This window comes from Thamnophis sirtalis, unplaced genomic scaffold, assembly GCF_051295495.1.
Source record: "Thamnophis sirtalis isolate CommonGarterSnake01/CBP01778 unplaced genomic scaffold, rThaSir2_p1.2 scaffold_4, whole genome shotgun sequence".
Taxonomy (NCBI): Eukaryota; Metazoa; Chordata; class Lepidosauria; order Squamata; family Natricidae; genus Thamnophis; species Thamnophis sirtalis.
In genome coordinates this window covers 119,601,224-119,624,285 of record NW_028261384.1, presented here as the reverse complement: position 1 = coordinate 119,624,285, position 23,062 = coordinate 119,601,224, and the positions used below count along the sequence as shown (strand labels likewise).

General features: G+C 45.3%; 1 protein-coding gene across 2 annotated transcripts in view; it reads right to left on the bottom strand.

Annotated features, from left to right (window-relative positions):
- Positions 1 to 23,062, bottom strand: part of LOC106538475 (myocardin) — a 55,064-nt gene that overhangs the window by 4,277 nt on the left and 27,725 nt on the right. For both annotated transcript variants that reach the window (XM_014052966.2, XM_014052965.2), the window contains 5 exons: positions 18,268 to 18,384; positions 15,927 to 16,198; positions 13,145 to 13,292; positions 7,512 to 7,907; positions 638 to 775 (listed from right to left, as the gene is read on the bottom strand). In XM_014052966.2, coding sequence (XP_013908441.2) covers positions 638 to 775; positions 7,512 to 7,907; positions 13,145 to 13,292; positions 15,927 to 16,198; positions 18,268 to 18,384 — 1,071 coding nt within the window. The remainder of the gene's footprint in view (positions 1 to 637; positions 776 to 7,511; positions 7,908 to 13,144; positions 13,293 to 15,926; positions 16,199 to 18,267; positions 18,385 to 23,062) is intronic.

Sequence of the window (23,062 nt, the reverse complement as noted above, 5' to 3'; positions counted from 1 at the left end):
CTATGGAAATGGAGGAACTCTGAAAACTGTTGGAGGACTTCAGAAGGATTCATCTTTCCATAACTGTCCGTACCATTGTTCCATATTGCTAATATTTAAACTGGAACAAGGAATTAACCTAACCATAGTACACAAAATTGTCTGCTACAACATCCTATATGTCAACGACTTCTTCAGCTTCAACCACAATAATACAAAGGCAAACCATCGATACAAACTCGAGATAAACAGCTACAAACCCGATTGCAGAAAATACAACTTCAGCAGCAGAGTGGTCAATGCCTGGAATGCTCTACCTTACTCCGTTGTTACAGTCTCAAACCCTCACAGCTTCAACTTTAACTGTCTACCATGGACCTCACTAAGAGGTCTGTAAAGGGGGATGTGCATAAGTGCACCAGCGTGCCTTTCGTCCCTGTCCTACTGTCCCCATTTATTTGTCCCCATTTTCTTTGTTCATGTCCATGTTTATATTTATACTTGCTCTCTTGTACATGTTTGACAAACAAACAAACAAACAAACAGAAGAGCCTGGAGAACTCTGGCAAACAAAAGTAGCCATTTTCTCTAGGACAGCCTGTGTGCAAAGCAAGATCAGATCGCAAGAAAGACTGAAAGAGATGCCCCGCAATAGTACCTGAGCCTTTTGAATGGCCTCTTGGAGTTCTTCCTCAAGGGAGCGAGTGGCTGGGGCTGGATCAGGAGGGCTGGCTGTAATCTCGAGCGGCAGCTCCATATCAGAATGGATTGGCTCACACGAGGTGGGGCATAAAACCTAGTAAGAAAGTGGAAGAAATGTTAAGATTTCTACTTGATTTCTTCTGGCAAAATGCCCTACTGGCTTAATATTACCCATTAAAAAAACAAAAAAACCCTGGTCTCAAGCTAATTGTTTCATAAGGATTCTGATAAGTGCTAGGCAGAAATGCCTGACATTGAGTGAGTGGCCAAGCAGGAGGGTCCTGGAGTCCTATGTATGGATGGGGGCCTTGGGCTGGAGACAGAGTTGACAGAGATCAGGGAGGCTGGCAGGTTGTGGGGATGAGGGGCAGGTGAAAAAACCGAGGTTGGGATAGGCAGAGGGAGATATGGTAGTGGGCAGGCCATTCTCAAATACCTTGGTTTTGCTGTTTTCTACAAATCCTGCATTCCAGTTTGGCTGTGCTGCTCCTATATCTGACCATGGAGCTTGGAGGCCTGGACGTCAGCTATTGTTACTTAATCAATACTAAGTCCTTCTATAATAAAGCCAATCTTATGCGTGAGTCAATAACGGATGAGAGGATCAACCAGACACGTGTAATGGAAACCTGGCTAGGCAAGGCCGTTCCCCTTATGGAAATGTGCCCACTTGGGTTTCAGTTGTGCCATGGCTTCAATGCAGGGACAGGAATGACCACTGTAAATACAAAAGGCTTGGATTTCAGATGCACTGCCCTATAGATAGCTGGGTATGAGACCCTTTTTGTGAAGTTGGGCACCTGGGATCAGATGGTTGGTACTATACCAACATCCCTGTTGTCAGGGGTGGGTTTCGGCTGCCGCTACTGCCAGTTTGCTCAGGGACGCGCTGCGCGTGCATGCACAATACAACAAAAATTGCTCTGCGTGTGCGCAGAAGGCAAAACCAAGATGGTGGTGCCTATGGCGCCGCGGAGAGAACCAGTTCAGGGGTGTGACAGGTTCGGATTGCTGCCAGTTCCAGCAACCCAGGCCGCCAAGTTACTACCGGTTCGGCTGAATCAGTAGGAACCCACTTCTGCCTGTTGTGTTGCAGACTCCCTGTTTGTGCTAAATCTGCTGCCATTCTTGCATTGAGAGATCCTGCTCATGTCACTCATGCATTAGTCAACTCTTGATTGGACTTCTGCAATTCACTTTTGCCTCTGAGGATCTTCAATTGGTCTAAGAAGCAGCAGCTTGTAGTAGTTATGGATGTGTCACAATCCTTCCATGTAACATTTCATGGTTCAGAAGTTTCTAATGGGCTTCCAGATGTGGCCCAAGGTGCTTTGAATGGCAGAGGAGCAGACTATTTATGGTACCACTAGGTTATCTCTGGTTATGATGACCCATCTCATGCTCTCCCAGACTGGATAAGCTTCAGATGCCTTCCTAGTGACAGTCTTAGAGGCCATCAACCCTGACTGCTCTTTAGAAGGGCAGATCCTGAAGATGAAACTCAAATACTTTGCCCACCTAATGAGAACGAAGGACTCACTGGAGAAGAGCCTAATGCTGGGAAAGATGTAGGGCAAAAGAAGAAGGGGACAACAGAGAATGAGGTGGCTGGATGGAGTCACTGAAGCAGTAGGCGTGAACTTAAATGGACACCAGGGGATGGTAGAGGACAGGAAAGCCTGGAGGAATGTTGTCCATGGGGTTGTGATGGGTTGAACACGACTTCACAACTAACAACGGGAAGGAGGCATGCCTTATCTCTGCCAGCCCCCACCCTTTGGATTAATCTCTCTCCTGAAATTCAATTAGCCCTGATTCTGTTGGCCAATTTTTCCTTTGGGCATTTGGGTTGGGCTGTTAAATATCTCTGATCTAGCTGGAGCATGGTGGATTTGATGGCCTAGGAAATACGTTCTACCTTATCTGTGTTATTATTAATTATTGCTTTTCATTGCTCTCATTTTATGTTAGCTGCCAGGGTCTCTTTGGAGAGTTGGGTGGTGTCAGAAAATTATTCTGAAAGGCTCACCAGCATGTGAACTTTTAAATGATCAAGTTAACCTCTCCTTGCCACTTTTCCTCAAGGAAATTGCATTTTTCCTCTCTGCCTTGTGAAGCTCTGAAAACAATCTGGCATTTTAACCCTTTCCAGCTTTTCTACTCCACAATGGTGCGGTAGATTTGAGATTTGGGGATCATATTTAACCACCCGTCAGATAGAGGAGGAGTGAAAAGATGTATTAGATTAGTGAGCCAAAGACAGATCCAAAGGGATACAAAACAGGGATGGGCTTCAAAAATTTCAGCAACAGGTTCTCTGCCCAGTTGCTGGGAAGTTGTGGCCTAGTCCGCCTCCTGCATCACAGTTAGGGGGGAATTTTGAAGGTCGAAACTGCCTCCCCAAGGTTTCTGAGACCCTCCGGAGGCCAGAAATGGAACTTCCGGGAGGCCAGTTTCCACCCACTCCGAGCCTCTGTGTATTTACCTCACATCCAAAATGGATGTGTAGAAACTCCGGTGGAGGGGTGGGAGGGTTGGCAGGGGTGGGATTTGGAGGTTCTCCGAACTGGCCATAACGTTAGCTATGGGTTCTCCCTAACCCAGGTAAACCTGAAGCAACCCACCTCTGAGCAATCGGAAGATGGCAGATATAAATTGATCTCATTCATCCTGGCATCCAAAGGGGAGACCAACAAGCAACCATTTCCAGAAGTCAGAAGACCCTACAAAGTTGGGTCCCTCCATGGTAACCACCAACTGTAAATCACCATCACCCTTTATTGGTCCCATAAGAATAGACTCATACAGTAGTTCCCAGCCTGTGATCTGCGAAACTTGGGAGCTCCAATGGCATTACAGGGGGGTGCGTGAAGGCCTGAAGAAATGTTATGATTTAAAAATTGAGCTAAGTCTTGGAAGTCCGTGGCCACAAAAGGTATTTAGTGGTGAAGAAAAGGTTGAGAAACATTAGAAAACAGATAAGGGAGCAGAATCCAATTTAATAGATGTCCCAGAGAGATTTTCTAGTCTCTTTTATTGATGGATATGGATCTCTCAAATAGCAGATCTGACTCCTCTTGGGACCTAAGGGGTGGAGACCACTCTTGAAAGAGGTCATCTTAACATCGAACGAGGGTTTTTTGGGACCTCAATGCTGAATATCTGGAGCCTAGAGCTTTCTTGTCAATGCTGACTACAAGAGTGGAACTAAGGACATCATTGGACGTTGTAATTGGGAGCCCAGATGACTTGGGGATTTATGGGTAGATACATCTGTGGGGCAGTTTAACTGCTGTCATAAATGTTAATATAAGACTGGATATTAAAGCAAAGTGAAGATGCTCCTGCATTTTAATCCTGAAAAGGCCAAACTACACCTGGGTTGAGTCAGAGAATGGCCCAACTGATCTCCTACAAACTTGTCCATACCTTAAAAGTTACCCAGGTTGATTTAACATTGGTAGTTGGTAGGACTTATGGCTGTTTATTTGATGTATAGTAGTTATAGATTTGTTTTCAGGTCTTCAGTGTTTTTCCTGCTGTACTGCAAAGCCTCGATAATGACTTAGCTTGTCTCTTTTCTAACCTTTCTACTCTCTAACCATGTAGCTGTTCCCACCCTATCCGGTTAATTGCCCTGACCTCTTTTCTACTAGGGAAGCGGTGGCTCGGTGGCTAAGACTTGTTGATCAGTTCGACAATTCGAATCCCTAGTGCCACATAATGGAGTGAGCTGCTGTTACTTGTCCCAGCTTCTGCCAACCTAGCAGTTCGAAAGAATGTAAAAATGCAAGTAGAAAAATAGGGACCACCTTTGGTGGGAAGGGAACAGCTTTCCGTGCGCCTTCGGCGTTGAGTCATGCCGGCCACATGACCATGGAGACATCTTTAGGAAGTGCTGACCCTTTGGCTTTGAAACAGAGATGAGCATCACCCCCTAGAATCAGGAACGACTAGCACATATGTGCAAGAGGAGCCTTTCCCTTTCCCTTTCCTGCTAATGAAGAAACTATTCTCCTTGCCTTAGAGAACTAAAAAGTTAACCTTTTGCTCTCACTAGCCACATCGCCAGTTTCTCCGTGTCCATCAATTGACTTCTCACATAATGTGGTGACCAGGAAATACCTCTCACACATACTTTTACTGATATGAATACCCAAATGTTAATTCTATGATTGACTGATCTGGCACTGTCTCCTTTCATTAGATGAAGGGGGAGGGGAGGTGGAACTAAGAGATGGGCACCAAAGGACCACTCAGTATAGACAAAAGTCATGATGAATGGCCTCTCCTGTCAAAATTGTCGCCTGAATGGAATGGGAGCTTCCCTATGTAAGTACATTAGTGACCACAATGGGTATCAACAGGTTAGTCCTTAAACGAAGTGATGTCTAATTGAAACTGCAACTGCACTGACCACACTTTGGGCACGCGGCAACTGGCCCCCATGTATGGTTGTTTTCAGCATACCGTCATCCCCTGACTCTATTTTATGATGGTTTTCTGAAAACTGGCATTTACTTCTGATTGTGAGCAAAAACGACCCATTATAAAAAAACATTGGTTTGGTTAATGACTGCCATGTTCACTTAACAACAACGCCACAAAAAAGGTTGCAAAATCAGGTTGGTCACGTGGATGAGCAAAGTTATGACCATCACAACTGCTGATCATAATGGGAAGGTTCTATTATGGCCATAATTCAAGCACTATCTATATAGTTAGAAAATTGCTAAAATAATTAAAGGAATTAATTATCTTAAATTAATTAAGATAATTAATTAATATAATTAGGAACTAATTATCTACCTTTGTTCCAACCCTTGCTTGGAAGAAAGAAATAACCCAAGGTGTAATTTCATCTACCTGGAGATCAGATATAGTGGGGGAAATCACATGGGTACTTTGGGGGATGGGGAAAGTAATGACAGACCCATCGTGATGTCATCACACACAAGTGTTGTGACGTATGTGATCTGCATCATTTGCACACTGATGTCCTAGCACACAAGGCACTAGCATAGCTTCTTATCAATATCTACGAGTAGCAAATGACCACAGATTTCCACAACTTGATTCTGTTATGGATAATTTATTTAGTAATAAATGAAAAATGAAATAGCTTCCCCCAGTTAGGGGCCTCTATGGAATCTATGGAGCTACTTGGAAGTAAAATTTACTTTGAGAAAATAGGTTTATTTGAGAGGATAGAAATGGCAACATCTGCAAACTGAAATCCATCTAGTTTGCTGACTTAGACATATAACATATTTTGTATTACATTGCTTACGTTATTTAATTTTCTTACGTTTCTTATGAAATAACAAACACAAGAGTTCCCCCAGAAATGTTTAATCAACACTTTAATTCCTGGGGTGTGCTGGCAAGCAGCCAAAATATTTTGGAGGCAGGGGGGGAGCACCAAACCAAGGAAAGATGTTACAGAAAGCTGCATTTCCTGGATTTAGAGTGAAACAGATGAGTCAGCCAAAGGATTTTCATACAGGGAAATCAAAAAACATCTGTCATTTTTCAGCTCAGAGGGAAGATGAGTACTTCCGGGATGGGGGAGAGATCAAGGAGGAATCAAACAAGTCAAGATCAAGACTGCATGGTGCCCGGTCCCCAATCCCTTTTGACATGCACATATTAAAAAGGGTTGAGGGTTCAGTTACTGTCATCTTACTTATTATTTATTGATTTTATTAAATGTAGAAGCTTTGGTGGCACAGTGGTTAGAATGCAGTATTGCAGGCTAACTCTGCATTCCACTGCTAGGAGTTTGAGCCTGACCAGCTCAAGGTTGACTCATCCTTCCATGGCAATTATGATGAGGATTGCTGGGGGCAATATGCTGACTCTGTAAACCGCTTAGAGAGGGCTGTAATGCACCATGAAGCGGTATATGTCTAAGTGCTTTTGCTACTTTATTGCTAGAAGGTCTGTCAGACTCCCAAATAAACCTGGGCAGCTTACCTAATGAAAAGAAAGGATAACTCTTAAAAACCAATTAATCTGGATTTTTTTGATGCCTCTGGGTTCTTCTCTTTGATGTATCCGGGCATGAATAAGCGAGCAGACTAAATAAACGAATGGATTTTAAAACCCTTGGAAAGTCTTTGCTGCAAGATAGGCTTCTGGTTGGTTTTGAAGAGGATTAGATAGATTGATGATCTTTGCTCCCCATTACTACATGAAATTTCCATATTGAGTATTGTGTGCAGGGTTGGGAAGGGTTAATGTCATACCCTGATTTTGGGATCTCAGGAAGCTTCTGGTGGAGCCTCATTAGAAGCAGGCTGCTGATCTGCAGACTCCCGCTGATATTCGTAGACTCTTACAACCCTTCATTCTATCAGAATTGTTTTCCAAGATTTTCTTCGATCCATCAGATTGCTATCCCTTTTGCAAGCAAACCCCCATGGTTCTATCACTGTGATGACGAACCTATAGCATGCGTGCCAGAGGTGGCATGCAGAGCCTTCTCTGCTGGCACATGTGCCACCGCCCCAGGTCAGATCTCCATGGCGTAACTTTCATGAGCTTCTGTTTCCCTGCAAACGAAACAAAAGCTCACGAGAGAAAAAGATCTTACCTCTTGGCGTGCTGCCGTCCAGCTGGTCTTTGGGGCTCTGCTGTGCATGCGCCAATGTCCATGCACGTGTGCATTTCCGCACATGCATGTCTGTGCATGCGCACATTCACACACACCTTTCAGTTTGGGCATGCGGACATGCAGAGTTTGGGCACTTCGTGTCTAAAAGGTTCATCATCATTGTCCTATCACATGGTTCCTTTTCAGTCTAGTCAAAGAAAGATGGTTTGCTTACCATGAACCTGTCTTCGGTGCCTCCTCCCTCCTTGGCGCACTCTCTCTTAGGGATGTAAGGAGGGGGCGGAGCCTCCTGCTGGCCAGGTGACTGCAGTGCTCCCTTCCGGCGATTCTTGATCTGCTTGTGCAGCTCCAGCTCCTCTCGCGGGTCGCTGTCGTGATGCTTCAGCTCTCGATGGAGCTTCAGCGCCAGATTCTCCACCACCCGCTGCTTCTCCTGCAGGGCCTGCGGTTCTTCTTCCAACTCAGGAGGTGCCAAGCGGGTGCTGGGGAGTGGCGCAGGTGGGGGCTTCACCCGGGCCACCTGGTAAGGCTTGAGACGTTCCAGCAGGGCTGGCTTGGTGCCCGAAACAGGAAGGCCCCGCTTACGGAGCTGCTGGCGGAGTTCAGAGACCTGAGAAGCAAAATCATGGCCACAAATAATGAAGAGGTGGTAGATTACAGCTAGTCCTCAACTCACCATTCACTTAATGACCATTTGAAGTTAAGACGGCACTGAAAAGGTGACTTATGACAGGTGCTCACACTTATGACCGTTGCAAGCACCCCCATAGTCACATGATCAAAACTCAGGTAGCTGGCAACTGGCATATTTATCATGGTTGTGGTCTCCTGGGATCATATGATCACCATAAGTAACCTTCAAAGCTGGCTTCTGATAAAGTTAATGAGGGAAACCAGCTTTGCTTAATGACCACGATTCACTTAACAACTGCAGTGATTTACTTATCCGCCATGGCAAAAAGATCACAAAATGCGGCATGTCTCACTTAACAGCTGTCTTGCTCAGCAACTGAAATGTTGGGCTCAAATTGTGGTCTTAAGTTGAGGACTATAGTAATCAAATGCACAGAGAACAGGTTAAAGGTGGTCCTTGGCTTATGACTGGTTGCTTAGCAACTGTTAAAATTACAGAGGACCCCTCCCCCCCCAAAAAAGATAGTCATGACCCAGTTCCAATGACTGCACCCCCTTGAATTCTCTTTTGGGGAGCTCAGAAACCATCCCGCACTTATGGTTGCTTGCAGTGTCTTTATAGCACTTTTTTTTGCTGGAAATCAATGTTTATTTCTGGTTTCTGGCAAAAAATGCCTATTGGGGAAATGGGTTCACTTAACAACTCTGCCAGTCACTTAATGACCATGATAAACATTTTAAAATTGGGCGTGGTGAGGTGATGATCCACTTAATAACTAGTATGACTTTCATAATTCTGAGCCCAATTACAGAAAGGTCACCCTCGACTTACGAGCACAATTGAGGCCCAAATTTTGGGCATTAAGTGATTTTTTTTTTTTTTTTGATAAGTGAGTTTTGCCCCATTTTACGATCTTTCTTGCCACAGTTGTTTAAGGGATCACTGCGGCCAATAAGGCAGTAACCTGGTTGTTAAATGAATCTGGCTTGCCCATTTACTGTCAGAAGGTCGCAAAAGTGGATCACATGACCTTGGGATACAAAGAAATAGTGATGAAGGTGAACCAGTGGCCAAATGTCTGGATTTTCATCACATGATTGTGGGGATGCTGCAAAGGTCGTAACTGTGAAAAACACTTGTCACATTTTTTTGGTGTCGTAACTTTGAATATAAAGTTTTTTTAATTTTTTGTTCTCTATATACAATTGTAGGTATACATTCACATAGTTATTATTCTTTTTTTACATTCATGCTTCTTATACATTTGTCATTCCATTTATAGAATTATAATATTCCATTTGGGTTGCTTTGTTTACCATCCCTCGCCTGTTTTGACACCACTTTCTTCTCCCTTTCTTTTCTCCCTCCTTCCCTTGTCTACTTCTTTCCTTCCTCCTTTCCCTTCCTTCTTCCCTTACCTCTCCCCTACATCTCTCTACCCCTTTCCTTTCCTACCCTCTCTCCTTCTCCCTTCCATCTTCCGGGTGTTGTTGTAAATTTGAACGGTGACAAAATGAACCGTTGTAAGTCGAGGATTACCTGTACCTCTATTTATGATTTGTTTCATGCACTTTTATTCCGCTTTTCAGTGAAAAACCTTCCACAGAGCAAAACTAAATATCCTGGCACAGAAAAAAAAATGGTATTAGAGGAGTGGGAAGCCAAAGGAAGGGCTGGATGGTAGAGTTATGGGTTCATTGTGCTCCCTATATCGAAAGACAGTGAAAAAAATATCCCGGATTGAGGGCCACATCAGTGAATTGTTTGACCTCAGTGAGGGGTGGGGGTGGAGTGCGGTCAGCTTGACATCACTCATCAAAACTCCGTTTTCAGCCACGACACCTTCCTGGAGCCCTTTGCCAGCGAAAATGGAGCAGCCTCCCTCGGCTTTATTTTTGCTGGCAGAGGGCTCCACAAGGCCGCCGGGACAAAAACAGAGCCTCAGCGGGCCGTGTGTGGCCTCCCTGAGCTCCATTTTCACTGGCAGAGGGTTGCAGGAGGCCATTGTGGCTGAAAAGAGAGCTCCATTTTCACTGGCAAAGGCACTGGGGGCTGATTCCATGGTGGGCCTGCAGACCAGATCTAAGCACCCCATGGACCGGATCCGGCCTTGAATTTGACACCCTAGTTTAACTGATTTCCCTCCACATGGTTGAAGTTTGGAATACAGGACTCCTGTGGCTCTTCCCCACTCTGCAATTCTACAATTATTATGGGGCCTCTAACAAAGCAAGTACAGCAGAAGTGATCAGGCGGGCCCATTTTGACGGGGAAGTGTGATAGAAATTGCAGGCAGACTGCGCTCAGGGACACCATTCCCCATGTTTCAAAGTGCTCCTGCTGTCGCATTCTCGGTTTCCACCTTCAGTGTCTGGCTGTCAGATTCGCAACAGTCCTGGATTTCAGCTGTTGTTATAGAATAGCAGGTCGGCATGTCACAAAGCCTCCATTATTCACCAACTTATCTTGGGAGGAGGCTGTGCATCCCAGGGGAGGGGAGGAGTGATGGATGTTGTCATTCATGAATTGTTAGAGCCTTTCAGAGGCTTCTCTTAGCAGATAACCAAGTGTGACATGCTCTGGCTGAAGGGAAGAGTTGGGATGATTGCTGGGGTACCAGCCTCCTTGTGGCTGGGTTAGTGGTCCTCGACTTACAACCATTCATTTACTGAGCATTTGAAGTTATGACAGGGCTGGGGAAAAAGCGCATGGTCCTCGCACTTATGATTTTTGCACAACCACTCTCATGGTCACATGATCGCAACTCGAGTGCCTGGCAACCAGCTTGAATTTACAAGCGGTGGTGGCAGTGTTCTGCAGTCACGCAATACCACTATTTGCATTTTTTTTCCTGTCAGTTCCCAGAATCAAACGCTCATTTGGAAGATTGCCGGGTTCAAATATTTCACAACTTAACAACTGTGGATTTGTTTAATAACTGTGGTGATTCACTTAACGGCTGTTGTAAAATTGGCTATAAAATCAGGCCCGACTCAACGTACAATTTAGGACAGATATTCTGATCCCAATTGTGATTGTTACATCGGCCTGTATTTTGCTTCTGGATTTCCATGGTAACCAAGGCAACCATCGAAGTATCTCGAGCTGTTGATGACCTGAGATATGTTGGAGATTGCAGGACAGGCCACCAGCACTTCCACATTGCTGCCTGCAAACTAGCTGTGGTCTCCAGTAAGCACATGCATGCACAACTGATACACAGTGACACCCCACAAATGTGGATCCTGATCTTTCAGACCTGAGGCTTGGGTTCTCTCTCATGGCAAACAGAGCTGGAATAACCATTTTGGTGCATTTCCCAATCTCTTCCCGATTGTGTCTTTTTTTCCCTGGGAAGAGAAAGAGGGGAAACACCAAAGCCACTGGATTTGCCATGGATGATGGGTCTCCAACCTTGGCAACTTTAAGCCTGACGGACTTCAACTCCCAGAATTCCCCAGCCAGCTTTGCTTAAAGTTGCTAAGGTTGGAGACCCGTCATGGATTCCCTTTCCTTCCCCAGGCGGCCCTGAGAAGGTCAAATTCACCTCCCTGGCTTGCTTTTTCTGAGAAATCAGGCAGGCAATGATATGATAACCGTCATATCCTCGATGCAGAGAAAAGACAGACTGGCTGTACAATGTCAACTTGAACATGACTAAGCAAACTCTATTGGTTGTATTGATTTACTTATTGGTTCCCTTTTACCTCTTCTCCTCATAAATGTAAAGCTAAAGGTTCCTCTTGCACATACGTGCTAGTCGTTCCCGACTCTAGGGGGCAGTGCTCATTTCCGTTTCAAAGCCAAAGAGCCAGCGATGTCTGAAGACATCTCCATGGTCATGTGGCTGGCATGACTAAACACCAAAGGTGCACGGAACACTGTTACCTTCCCACCAAAGGTAGTCCCTATTTTTCTACTTACACGGCACTAGGGATTTGAACTGCTGAACTGCCAACCTTCTGATTGACAAGCTCAGTGTCTTAGCTACTGAGCCACCGCGTGTCATTTTTCGGTTCCACCACAAAACCGCGGTAGACTAAAGCGCGCTCGACGAAAGCGTGTACGTGACGTCATCACAGCGCGACAAAACAGCACGCTGTGAGCGATAAACTTAAAATTAACGCGTAAATCTAAACCTAACCCCCCCCAAACCTAACCCTAAACCTAACCCTAAGCCTAACCCTTAACCTAACCCTAAACCTAAACCTAACCCTTAACCTAACGCTAAACCTAACGCTAACCCTTAACCTAACCCTAACCCTAACCCTAACGCTTAACGTAACCCTAAACCTAACCCTAACCCTTAACCTAACCCTAACCCTAACCCTTACCTTTATGTGAATCGGCTTGCTTTAATTTTTTTAAATTTTAATTTAATTTATTTTTAATTTTATTTGTCACGCTGCTGATGACGTCAGGTACATGCTTTAATTGGGCGCGCTTTAGTGGACCGCAGTTTTGACGGGTCACACATTTTTCTTCTCCCCAGAGGACATATTTATTTATTACATTGTGATCCCACCTTTATTATTGTTATAAATAACCAGAGGCAGAAAACACATATAATACATCTTCCTCCTCCTATTTTTTCCTCACAACAACCACCCTGTGAGGTAGGTTGGGCTGAGAGTGACTGGTTCAAGGGCACCCAACTGCCTTTCATGCTAAGGTGGGACTGAGACTCATAGTCTCCTGGTGATTGGTCCAAAGACACCCAATTAATTTTCATACCTAAGGAGGGACCAGAACTCACAAACTCCTAGTGATTGGTTGCAAGCCACCCAAACTGACTTTCATGGCTAGATGGGACTAGAACTAAGTTTTTTAGACCAGGATCTTTAGGCCACCACATCGAACAGGCTCTCACATCTGCCCACTTATAAGCATTTCCCTTTCCCTTGTGTATTTGTCATATAATATATGTGGGCATATGCAGAATTTTGTATTTATTTATTTATTTTGTCATGTTTATGTAGTGTATATCGGAGATGGTAACCCTTTGAGCGCTGTATGCAATGAAATTTCATTTTAATGTATTCCGATTAGCGTATATTCAAAGTGACAATAAAGTTATTCTGCTCTCCACTCTATTTGTGAATGGGGTGAGGGTTCTTCCATGGGGATAGCTCCTGGGCCTTTAGTCAATACTTTGCCTGTAATTTGCTTAACACCAAGTTAGGAGATTTGCATTGATAAACCCCCAAACCTACCGTGAGCTCTTCTAAGTTGGCAGGTAAGAGTTCCGGTTTTGGTGGCAAAGGAGAGATTGGGGTGGCTGGAGAAGGAAGAGGGAGTGTTGGAGGCCCACTTGTGGGAGCCGGAGTCCCAGGGAAATTCAAAAGTTGCTCTGGACCATTGCTGGGTTAAATAGAGAGAGAGAGAAGCAGAGAAAGAAAATAAACAATTGCTTCTGGACAGTTTTACCTCAGACTATAAGAACAAAATGATATTAGTTCACCTAGCAGATGTCTAAATTTGTTCAAAATTGGGCAGCATGCAAATTTAATTGAATATTATTATTATTTGGGTTAGCATAAACTGGAAGCCGTAGGTTTAAATTTCCACTTAGTAAAGAAACTGAAAGGCTGCTTTTAAACCGATCAGTGGCTCCCCACCAAAGCCCCTCACAAGATTATTGAGAAGAACAAATGTGGAGGAAGGGAGCCATCCATTCTTTCCAAGGTTGTTTGAAGGAGGAATAAAAGAGGGTTCTGTAAAGATAAATAAAACAATTCACCAAAGCAACTCTAAGCCAGCCTTCAACTGTTCTTAAGACAGAAGAGAAACTTCCTGACATTAAGGATGATGTGGCATCCCAGCTGAAAAGCTCCAGAATAAGAAGTGTAGGATAAGATTTCAGCAAAATGAAATATTGTCTTACATATGTCCAAATGTGAACAGAATTTTATTACAATACATGTACAGGTAGACCTTGGCCTATAACCTTTTGTATAACGACAGTTTGGAATTACAACAGCATTAGAAATGGTGCTTTGTGGTCTGTAAAGCATTCCCTAGACGCCACTACAAAGTCTTGCTGCACCATCATTGTGGTCATGTGATCAGAATCTGGATGCTTGCTATCTGTTGCAATCTGGATGCTTGGCAACATACAGCTTGGTTGCGAAGCGTCCTGAGATCATGGGATTACCATTTCCAATCTTCTCTGCCAGCTTCCCCAGAAAGTCAATGGGAAAGCTGGCAGGGAAGTTTGCAAATTCAAGAGCACTCCACCTCATCTCTGGGGGTTGGTTGAAACAGCTGCCTTCTGAGGGGAACTGAATTCCATCAGTGAGGGGCACATGAGGTAGATTTTGTAACTTCTGTACTAACATATATAGATGTTAGATTTGTATTTTAATTTGACTTATATTCTATGTTCAGGTTCATTGCAGAACTGGAATGTAGGAGAACTTTTATCCCTTTGTTGTATGGATTGATTAGATAGCTTTTAACATTCCAAAATTGAAAAGGTAATTTATAGAAGGATGTCTGGAGACTATCTCCTGATAAGAAAACATTTCTTTGTGTCAACTGGCATCTGGTTATCTAACTTCTAACAAGCTTTGTAGTTGATTTACTGTGCAAGGAGGGGGGGTTACTCTTATCTTGACTAACTAACTTTCCTGTTTCATTTTTCTTTGTTGTGTTAACTATAAAAAGGAATGTAAGATGGGTCTTGAGGTTCTTTCTAGTTGTTTCTAGAATTGGTGGATAGGCATTCAGGTTATACTAATCACAATTAAGTCCCACTGCAATTATTGGGACTTGTGTGAATTCACCATGACTAATTTCAGCAGATGCTTCTCTTGAGTAACTAACTAATTCTGAATTCTGGTACTTAATAAAAATGGTCAGTTAATTTAACACTGCTTTTTGCTCTTCTGGGGCATCTTTCCCCAAAGCCAAAAAGTCAAAGAAATAAAAATAGCGGTATGTTCCTTGCTTAATTGGAAAGCAACATGCACTTTAACCTTAATTGGAGAGCAATTCCTTGAAGTAGAGAATAAGTGGTGAGTCTCTGGGGGATCTTAGCAAAAGAAATATACATGTTTTAGCAGCACCCAACAGCAAGCTGTGTGCCATGAATCAAGAGTGAGCCTATGGCAAACAGGGCACCATCTGCAAGATGGTAAGCATGCTCAAAAAAGTCAAGAGAAGTACAGGTAATAATTGCATAAGAATTTGGCCAGCCTCTTTATTTCTTTATTTTGTATAGCTGCCCATCTACTCTGGGCAGCACACAATCGTAAAACATTTTACCAGTTAACCACGATATAAAAAGAGAAAATAAAGACAAAAAAAATCCTCAACTTACAACCATTCATTTAGCGGCTGTTGCAGGCCTGCCCATCTGCCCCCCCCCACTCTATGCCATCCCATTTAGGCACTTTGTTTAATCAAAGCATGTGCACAGAAGGCTGAGCACATGTGCGGATGGGGCCCGCTCACATTTGAGAAACCAATAGGGAAGGTAAGTGAGTACCACCCCTGGGAAACTGGCATATATTTACGACAGTTGCCATGCTCTGGGATCATGGGATCACCATTTTCAACCTTCCCAGATGGCTTCCGGCAAGCGAAGTCAGTCGGGAAAACCAGGTTTGCTTGCTTGATGACTGTGTGGATTCAATTAACAACTGCAGTGATTTGCTTAACAACTGTGGCCACAAAGCTCATAAAATTGAACGTGACTCAGTGAACAACTACCTTGCTCAGCAACAGAAATTCTGGTCCCAATTGTGGCATACGTTGAGGACGACCTTTAGCCAAGTAAGGCCCCCCCCCCCCTCACCCGCTCAGGACACATAACTATGTCTTCTGAACGGCCAACAAGGGGAGATCCTAATTTCAGGAGGAAAAAACACTCTGGAGGACAGGCATGAGGGCAGAAAAGGAATGTCTCCTCTCCACTTTTTGGATCGTCCTTGCAGATGAACCTGCTTGCAAACCATACCTGTGTGGAATTCTCAGGGCAAAGCGAAGACTTACCTGGCGGGAACGGCGTGGAGAGCCTGAACGCAGAAGGTTGCTGGGGAGGTGGGCATGGGCTGCTGCTGCTGATTCAATATCTGGAGCTGCAGAAAAACCTGCTGTTGCTGCAGGAGGTGAGCGTAGGCGGCGTCCATGGGCAAGGGAGCCTGCTCCCCCTTCTGATCGGGAGGCATGTACTGGTGGTACTTCAGCTTCTTGACTTTGGGCCGGGGCTCCTTGGCCTTTTTGGGTCGAGGTGCCTTTCTAGCCTCAGGAACTTTGTGTAAGGCCTAGAGAGCGGGATTGAAAAAGGAAGGAAAGTAAAGATGGCTCAGGATGGACCAAAGCAGAGAGAGAAACTAGTGCTTCTAACTGTGATACCTTTAAGGTGTGCGGACCTCAACTCCCAGAATTCCCCTTGCTGGCTGGAGAATTCTGGGAGTTGAAGTGCACATGGGGAATTCTAGGAATTGATGTCCACCCACCTTAAAGGTATCACAGTTGAGAAATGCTGATCTGGATGAAGGGTAGAAATTACATCTTCCTTTTTTATATATAATAATTAATAGGTTTGTGTTTATGCCTTCTGTGTTTTTCTTGCTGGGGTTGCTAAGCTTCGATAATGTCCTTGTTTTCCCTTTTCTAACCTTTTGGCTCCCTAATAATGTAGCCACTCCTACTCCATTCGATTGCCCAGATCTCCTTCGGTCATAAGTTGAGGACTATCTGTACTGAAGATAATTCAGGCACACCTTTCCTGAGGCCCAGCATCCTTAAGTAGGCTTCTCCTCATATCATAAAGTAGTAACCTCTCTGGTACACACACCTACTACTTAATGGAAATACCGAGAAAATAAATTTGGGGAAATTTGACTCGATTAGTGCTTAAAATTAAGAAGAATGCCAGGGGCCAGTTCTTAGGGCATTTACAATATTGCAACAGCACATATGGATGAATCTCAATTTTTTTAATGTCTGGACTTCTCCATTTGCTTCCCGGAGTGTGGAAAGCCAGGGTATACTTTGAAATAAAATAAATAATACGTGCGCCTAATGCAAACAGCCAAACTTTAGCAAACTAAGTTTCAGCATCTCTCCTTGACTGTCCTTGCATGCCAGGGGAGGCTTCAGATACTGAATGTGTGACTCTTGTGCAGCAGGGCCGAGAGGAGGGAAGGGGATGGAAAGATAACAACTTCCTAGCAGGAGCGTGAATCCTGAGGCACCCCAGATGTTGTTTTCATCCTCCCTGAAAATTGATCGTGCTGCTTGGAATTGCCGGAAACTGTAGCCCAGCAGTATCTATGACTTATTCAACAAACTATAATTTTTACAAAATGGAAGGGAGAATTCAGGGCAAAACTGGCCTATAGAGGCTGGAGAAATTTTAGTTAATGTAGTATTTTGCAATTTGGAATGAACACCGGGTTACCTTTTATTTTCTGACTACATTCAGCTGACAAGAGAGGGAAGCTAGGACAAAATCAGCATAAAATCCTCTCCTCTTTTCAACTCTCATCTCTCCCTTTTTCCTTTCCTTTTCTTTCCTCTCCTCCCTTTCCTGTCCTATCCTGTCCTTTTCCTGTCCTGTTCTTTCCTGTCCTGTCCTGTCCTGTTCTTTCCTGTCCTGTTTTGTCCTATAACTGATTTGCAGAGGTTGCCAGAATTAGTGGTATTCTTCCTTGTGGCTACTCATAGCCAGCAGCTGCCGTGCTTCCCTTTACAGAAACGCCTTCTCAACAATAATCCATGCAGAGTGGAATAAAAAAACACACTGTGCCAGCTAAAAATCAGTACAGCACTGCCATCATGAACTAAAATTAGTTAAATTTTACCCACAAATGAAGCAGGAACACCAGGGGAAGGAGAACAGCTTCCCCTCCATAGAGAGACTACAAAAATTAAGATGGAGCAGTTTTAATGAAGCAGCTGCAGCCAGCATTTTGACATGTATCCATCCTTCTGTCTGTCTCTGTCTTCAACTCTCTCTCTCTCTCTTTTTCTCTCTCTCTCCCCCATCCACCCATCCTTCCATCCTCTATTTTCTTTCATTTATCTATGTATCTAATATGCTTCCCCCAGGGACTGTTACAATACAAGAAAAACTAAACTATAAAAAATATTAAAATAAGAATTTTTTAAAAAAGAAATCAGATAAAATGTGACCCCTTCCTACAGATACTCATGGTTGCAACAACTCCATATCTCCTGGAGGGACCCTGCAGCACATGCACTGCAGAGCCTTGAAAAATCATGCCAGCAGGCCATGACTGATCACTTTCACTGTGAAAAATGGTGGAAAAGACTTTATCCAGCAATGTTCCCACTGGGCTCCTCTCTGCCAATGACCCATGCCTACCTTTGGGAGTGAAATTGTGGGCTTGAGGAGGCTTCCCCCTTGGAGAGAGAACTCAGCATCAGAGGTAGATGAAGTGACAGCAGGCTGTTGATCCACCAGGACTGGGGGCAGGTCCAGCTGCAGGAAGAAAGATAAAACTCAATAATGCTGGCTCTTACACATACAGTACTGAGTTGAATTTATGTTTTACTGACAAAGAAATAAAGGGAGACTAGTATAGATCTATTTCAAGCTACTTAGCTCTATTTAGAACCTGAATCCCAGAAGGGTATGGCTAGCTGATGAGAGCTAAGTAGCTTGAAATAGATCTATACTAGCCTCCCTTTATTTCTTTGTGGGTAAAACATAAATTCAACACACAAACACCGTATTTTTCAGAGTACAAGATGCTTCAGAGTATAAGACGCACAAATTGTTTTGCCTCTGCCTACCAGCATCCATCAGTATTCATCTGGCTAGCATCCTTGCAGCAAACAGCAAAAAGCATGGTCAGCTTCAGCAAGATATCGCAGCCTGATTCAGCATGAGCAGTTGATTAGCAGTTGGATCAGGCTCCCAGAATACCGCCAATCAGCTGTCCCAGGCTGCAGGGATCGCCACAGCCTGTCACCCCCTCCGTGTGTCATGTTTTTGGCCTCCATGCATTTCATTTTCAGTCGGTTCCAGGTGGGTTCCAGATCGGGTAAAGGAAGGCACTCAAAGGCTCCAGTAACAACAGTTCTTTATTGCAAGTCAGGTAAACATCCAGCTAAAGAAGAGTCGTGCAGCATCCCCTTTTAAAGGGATCTGTCAGACTTCTTGACCAATGTGATTAAACCTCTGTTCCTGCCGGAACAGTGGACCTTGGTGGAAACCTCTATCAGTAGGGGAGAATATCTAACACCCCTCCCCTCTAGGATAGAGCAATCCAACGGGTGACGTAGTCATGCAGGTAGGTGGGCTTTTGCGTAGCTCTGCCTCACCTGCGCAGTTCAGTGTGAATGGTTCCTTCGGACAAGTCGGACGGACTTGTTCGCTCCGCAGCTCTGCCTGATGGAAGCTCCTGGAACTTTCCACAGGCCGTTGCTGGAGCTTCTGGAGTTAACTCACTTGGAGTTTGCTGTGGGCCTGCATCGAAGTCAGATAAGTCTTCCGAAACTCTTGGGCTTGAGTTGGATGTGGAGGGATTGCTATTTTGTTTCATGCAGCTTTGACTATCTCATGCAGGGGTTACTGTTGGTTGTCTAAGTTTGGAGTTGGAAATGCGGCTATGGAGTTGGTCAATATGCCTTCTCCAATTTCTACTGTCCTGACAAAAAACACTTATACAGTACTGAGTTTTGCACAATGACCTTGTTCTTTAAACTATGCTTTGGTGAATAAACCAGAGTAGTGGTTTCATATAAAGTAAGAATCCAACAGACCCTATGTGGAACCCATGGTTCCTAAATTCCCTAATTGCTATTATTTCATGCCAAGGATATATGATAGTTTAAGATGGTAAGCATCGTGGATCCTCAAAGAAAATGGCTGCCATGGGGTGAATACATATTCACAGAATGGCTACGCCTATGGGTATCATGATGGCTAGCACCCATATTTATTTTGTAAAACATTTGCACATAGAATTCAAAAAAAATCCTGGAACGCGACCGTTGACTTACCTGAACGGTCCTTCTATGTGCGCCGTGAGGGGAATCCAAGCATGGATTAATTTTGTCCATTAGTCTAGAGACTGAGTTATGTAATTATTGACCACGCCTCCTCTGACTGGATAGTCCAGTTTTGTACGAAGGCTCGGACGAACCAAGAGGTGAAACAATTGTCACGAAAGGCGGTAGCCAATGAGGTAAGTAAATCGATCCAATGTCAATAGTCAAGAGGCAGGTAGCCATAGTAGTGAAACGAAGTCTGACATCAATGCCTGGACTAGCCGAAGCCGAGGACGGGTTTGGATTCCCCTCGCAGAGCACATAGAAGGACCATTCAGGTAAGTCAACCGTCGTTCTCCTGTGCGCTGCTTGGGGAATCCAAGCATGGGACATGCCAAAGCAATGAAAATCAAGGGCAGTAGCTAGGGTGGTCAGGGGCCCCAGGTGATGAGAGCACCCTCTGCAAGACTTGCCGCCCAAAGGAGGCCTCAGCCGAGGCATACATGTCCACTTTATAATGTCTGATAAAGGGCGACGGCGATGACTAGTTTGCCGCCCTGCAAATGTCCTCCACTGAGGCCTGTGTTGCCCAGGGCGCTGTAGTAGCAGCACTCCTGGTGGAATGGGGAATGATGTGTCTGGGAACCGGCCGGGATTGATTGTCGTAGGCCAGGGCGGTGCATGCTTTTAACTAGTGGCCGATGGTATGTGAAGATACCTTCTGTCCCATGGATGATGGCTGAAAAGATACAAACAGTGCCTCCGATCTTCTGAACACCACAGTGCATTTTACATAGCGGCGAAGTGCCCTGCGAATATCAAGGTAATGCCACCGACGTTCTGTGGATGTGAAGGATGTGGGCAGAAGTCCGGGAGAATGAGCTGTTGTGCCCTGTGGAACCAAGTGTTAATCTTTGGAAGGAAAGCCGGGTCCAACCGCAGGGCGACTCTGTTGGGATGAAAGATACAGAGATCCGCACGGACCAACAGTGCCGGCAGTTCTGACACCCTCCTGGCCGATGTAATGGCCACCAAGAAAACAGTTTTCAGGGTCAGCAATCTGAGACTGATTGTGCAAATGGGCTCGAATGGCATAGTCGTGAGGGCTTTGAGTACCAGGGACAAGTCCCAGGTAGGGTAGCGATGCACTAGCGGCAGCCTGAGATTCGTAGCACGCTTCAGGATTGAGCGGACCCTTGGGTGCTGCATCAGGGAATGGCCTTGCCTGCTGCCAACCACCGTTGATAGGGCCGCAACTTGGTGGCGGAGAGTGTTGGGCATCAGACCCTTGTCCAAGGCCATCTGCAAAAATTCCAATACCTGTGATACGGACGTCTTGATTGGGTCAGCACTGGCTGTCCGATACCATCTGTAGAAGGCCTGCCAGGTAGCCTCATAGATACGAGTCATGGACAGGCGTCACACCGCCTGAATCATCTCAATGACCTTATCCGAAAAATGTTGTTGAGTCAAGATAGCCTGCTCATATGCCACGCAGCTAACTGCAGCAGTTGAGGGTTCGGGTGAACGAGAGCCCCTTGGGAGAGGTGGATCCAATCATCCGGGATTCTCCAAGATCATGAGATGGACAGATGGACACGGTCAGCTTACCAAGGGCGACGCAACCACATTGGTTCGATCAGAAGAACTTCCGCCTGTTCCACTAGGATTTTCTGAATGACAAGCAGGATGATTGGTAGAGGCAGGAAGGCATAAAGAAGGCCCTCCGGCCATGGACAGCAGAGTGCGTCAATGCCCTCTGCCCCTGGTGTCCAGTACCTGGTATAATACCTTGGCAGCTGAGAGTTGTGATACTGTGCAAAGAGGTCCACTTCGGGCCCGCTGAAACTATGAGAGAGTTCCTGGAATAGAGCAAGATGGAGGCGCTACTCCGCCTGGTCCACAGTAGTTTTGCTCAGCCAATCTGCTTGCGTGTTGGCTGTGCCCGATATGTGCTCTGCTCGGATTGACAGTAACCGTCTCTCTGCCCAGTGGTGGAGTCTCTCCGCTTCCATCATCAGGGATTTGGACCGCGTGCCTCCCTGGCGGTTGACATTAGTCTTGGAGGCCACATTGTTGGTGAGAATTAGTACATGGTTGTTTGTCATCAAGTTTCGGAATTCATGGAGGGCTGGGTGGATGGCTTGCAGCTCTAGCCAGTTAATGCTGTTCCTTAATTCCCGGTCCATCCAGCGATCCTGCACGACTTGGTCCAAGGCATGGGCTCCCCATCCGAAGAGGCTCGCATCCGTCGTCACAACGATGCGGTCTGGCTCCTTGAAGAGGCATCCCCCGAGCAGCTTGGAGGATGTCCGCCACCGGAGAGACCATAACACCTTGGGTGGAGCTGGACTCTGATTTGTGAGTGATTGGTACGGGGCCTCTAGAAGAGGAGCAAAAACCATTGGAGCGGTCGAGCAGTAGCTGGGAAAGAACTGCCAGCGGCAAGGATCTCTGTGACATCATGTGACTCACCATGTTGTGCAGACTTTGTCGCCTCTCCTGAGACAAGGACACCTCGCACCTTTCGAGGTGATGACGGTCCCGAGGTGCAAGATGGACGAGGTTGGCTGCAGTTGGCTCTTTGGAAAGTTCAGGATGAAGCCGTGCTCTGCAGGGTGTCGATCATGCACTGCATGTCTTGAATGGCCTAGTTCTGGGATGACAATAGGACCAGGATGTTGTCCAGGTAGCAATTGACTCTTATGGGTATTGACCGAAGAGAGGCAGCAATGACTGCCAGCAACTTCATGAAAGTTCGTGAGGCCAATGAGACGGCCTGCAAACTGGAACCTCAGGAACCTCCGATGTGCCGGATGTATTGGCATGTGCAGGTATGCCTCCTTGATGTAAACAGAGGTCAGCAGGTCGCCTTGGCGTATGCAGGATAAGATGTTTTTGAGTGATGGCATCTTGAATCTTTGATATTTTAGGTAAAGGTTGAGCCGTTTCAAGTCTAGGATGGCTCGCCATCCTCCCAAGTTCTTGGGGACTAGGAATAGGATAGAGTAGCACCCTAGTTGCTCCTGCCCCTTTGGTACCTCTTCTATGGCGTAGATAGAGAGATGTTGGATTTCGATGTCCATCAGACACCTCTTTACCTGATACCTGGGCACGGGGCACCTGATGAAACACCTTGGGGGAATGGAGAGAAATTCTGGAGT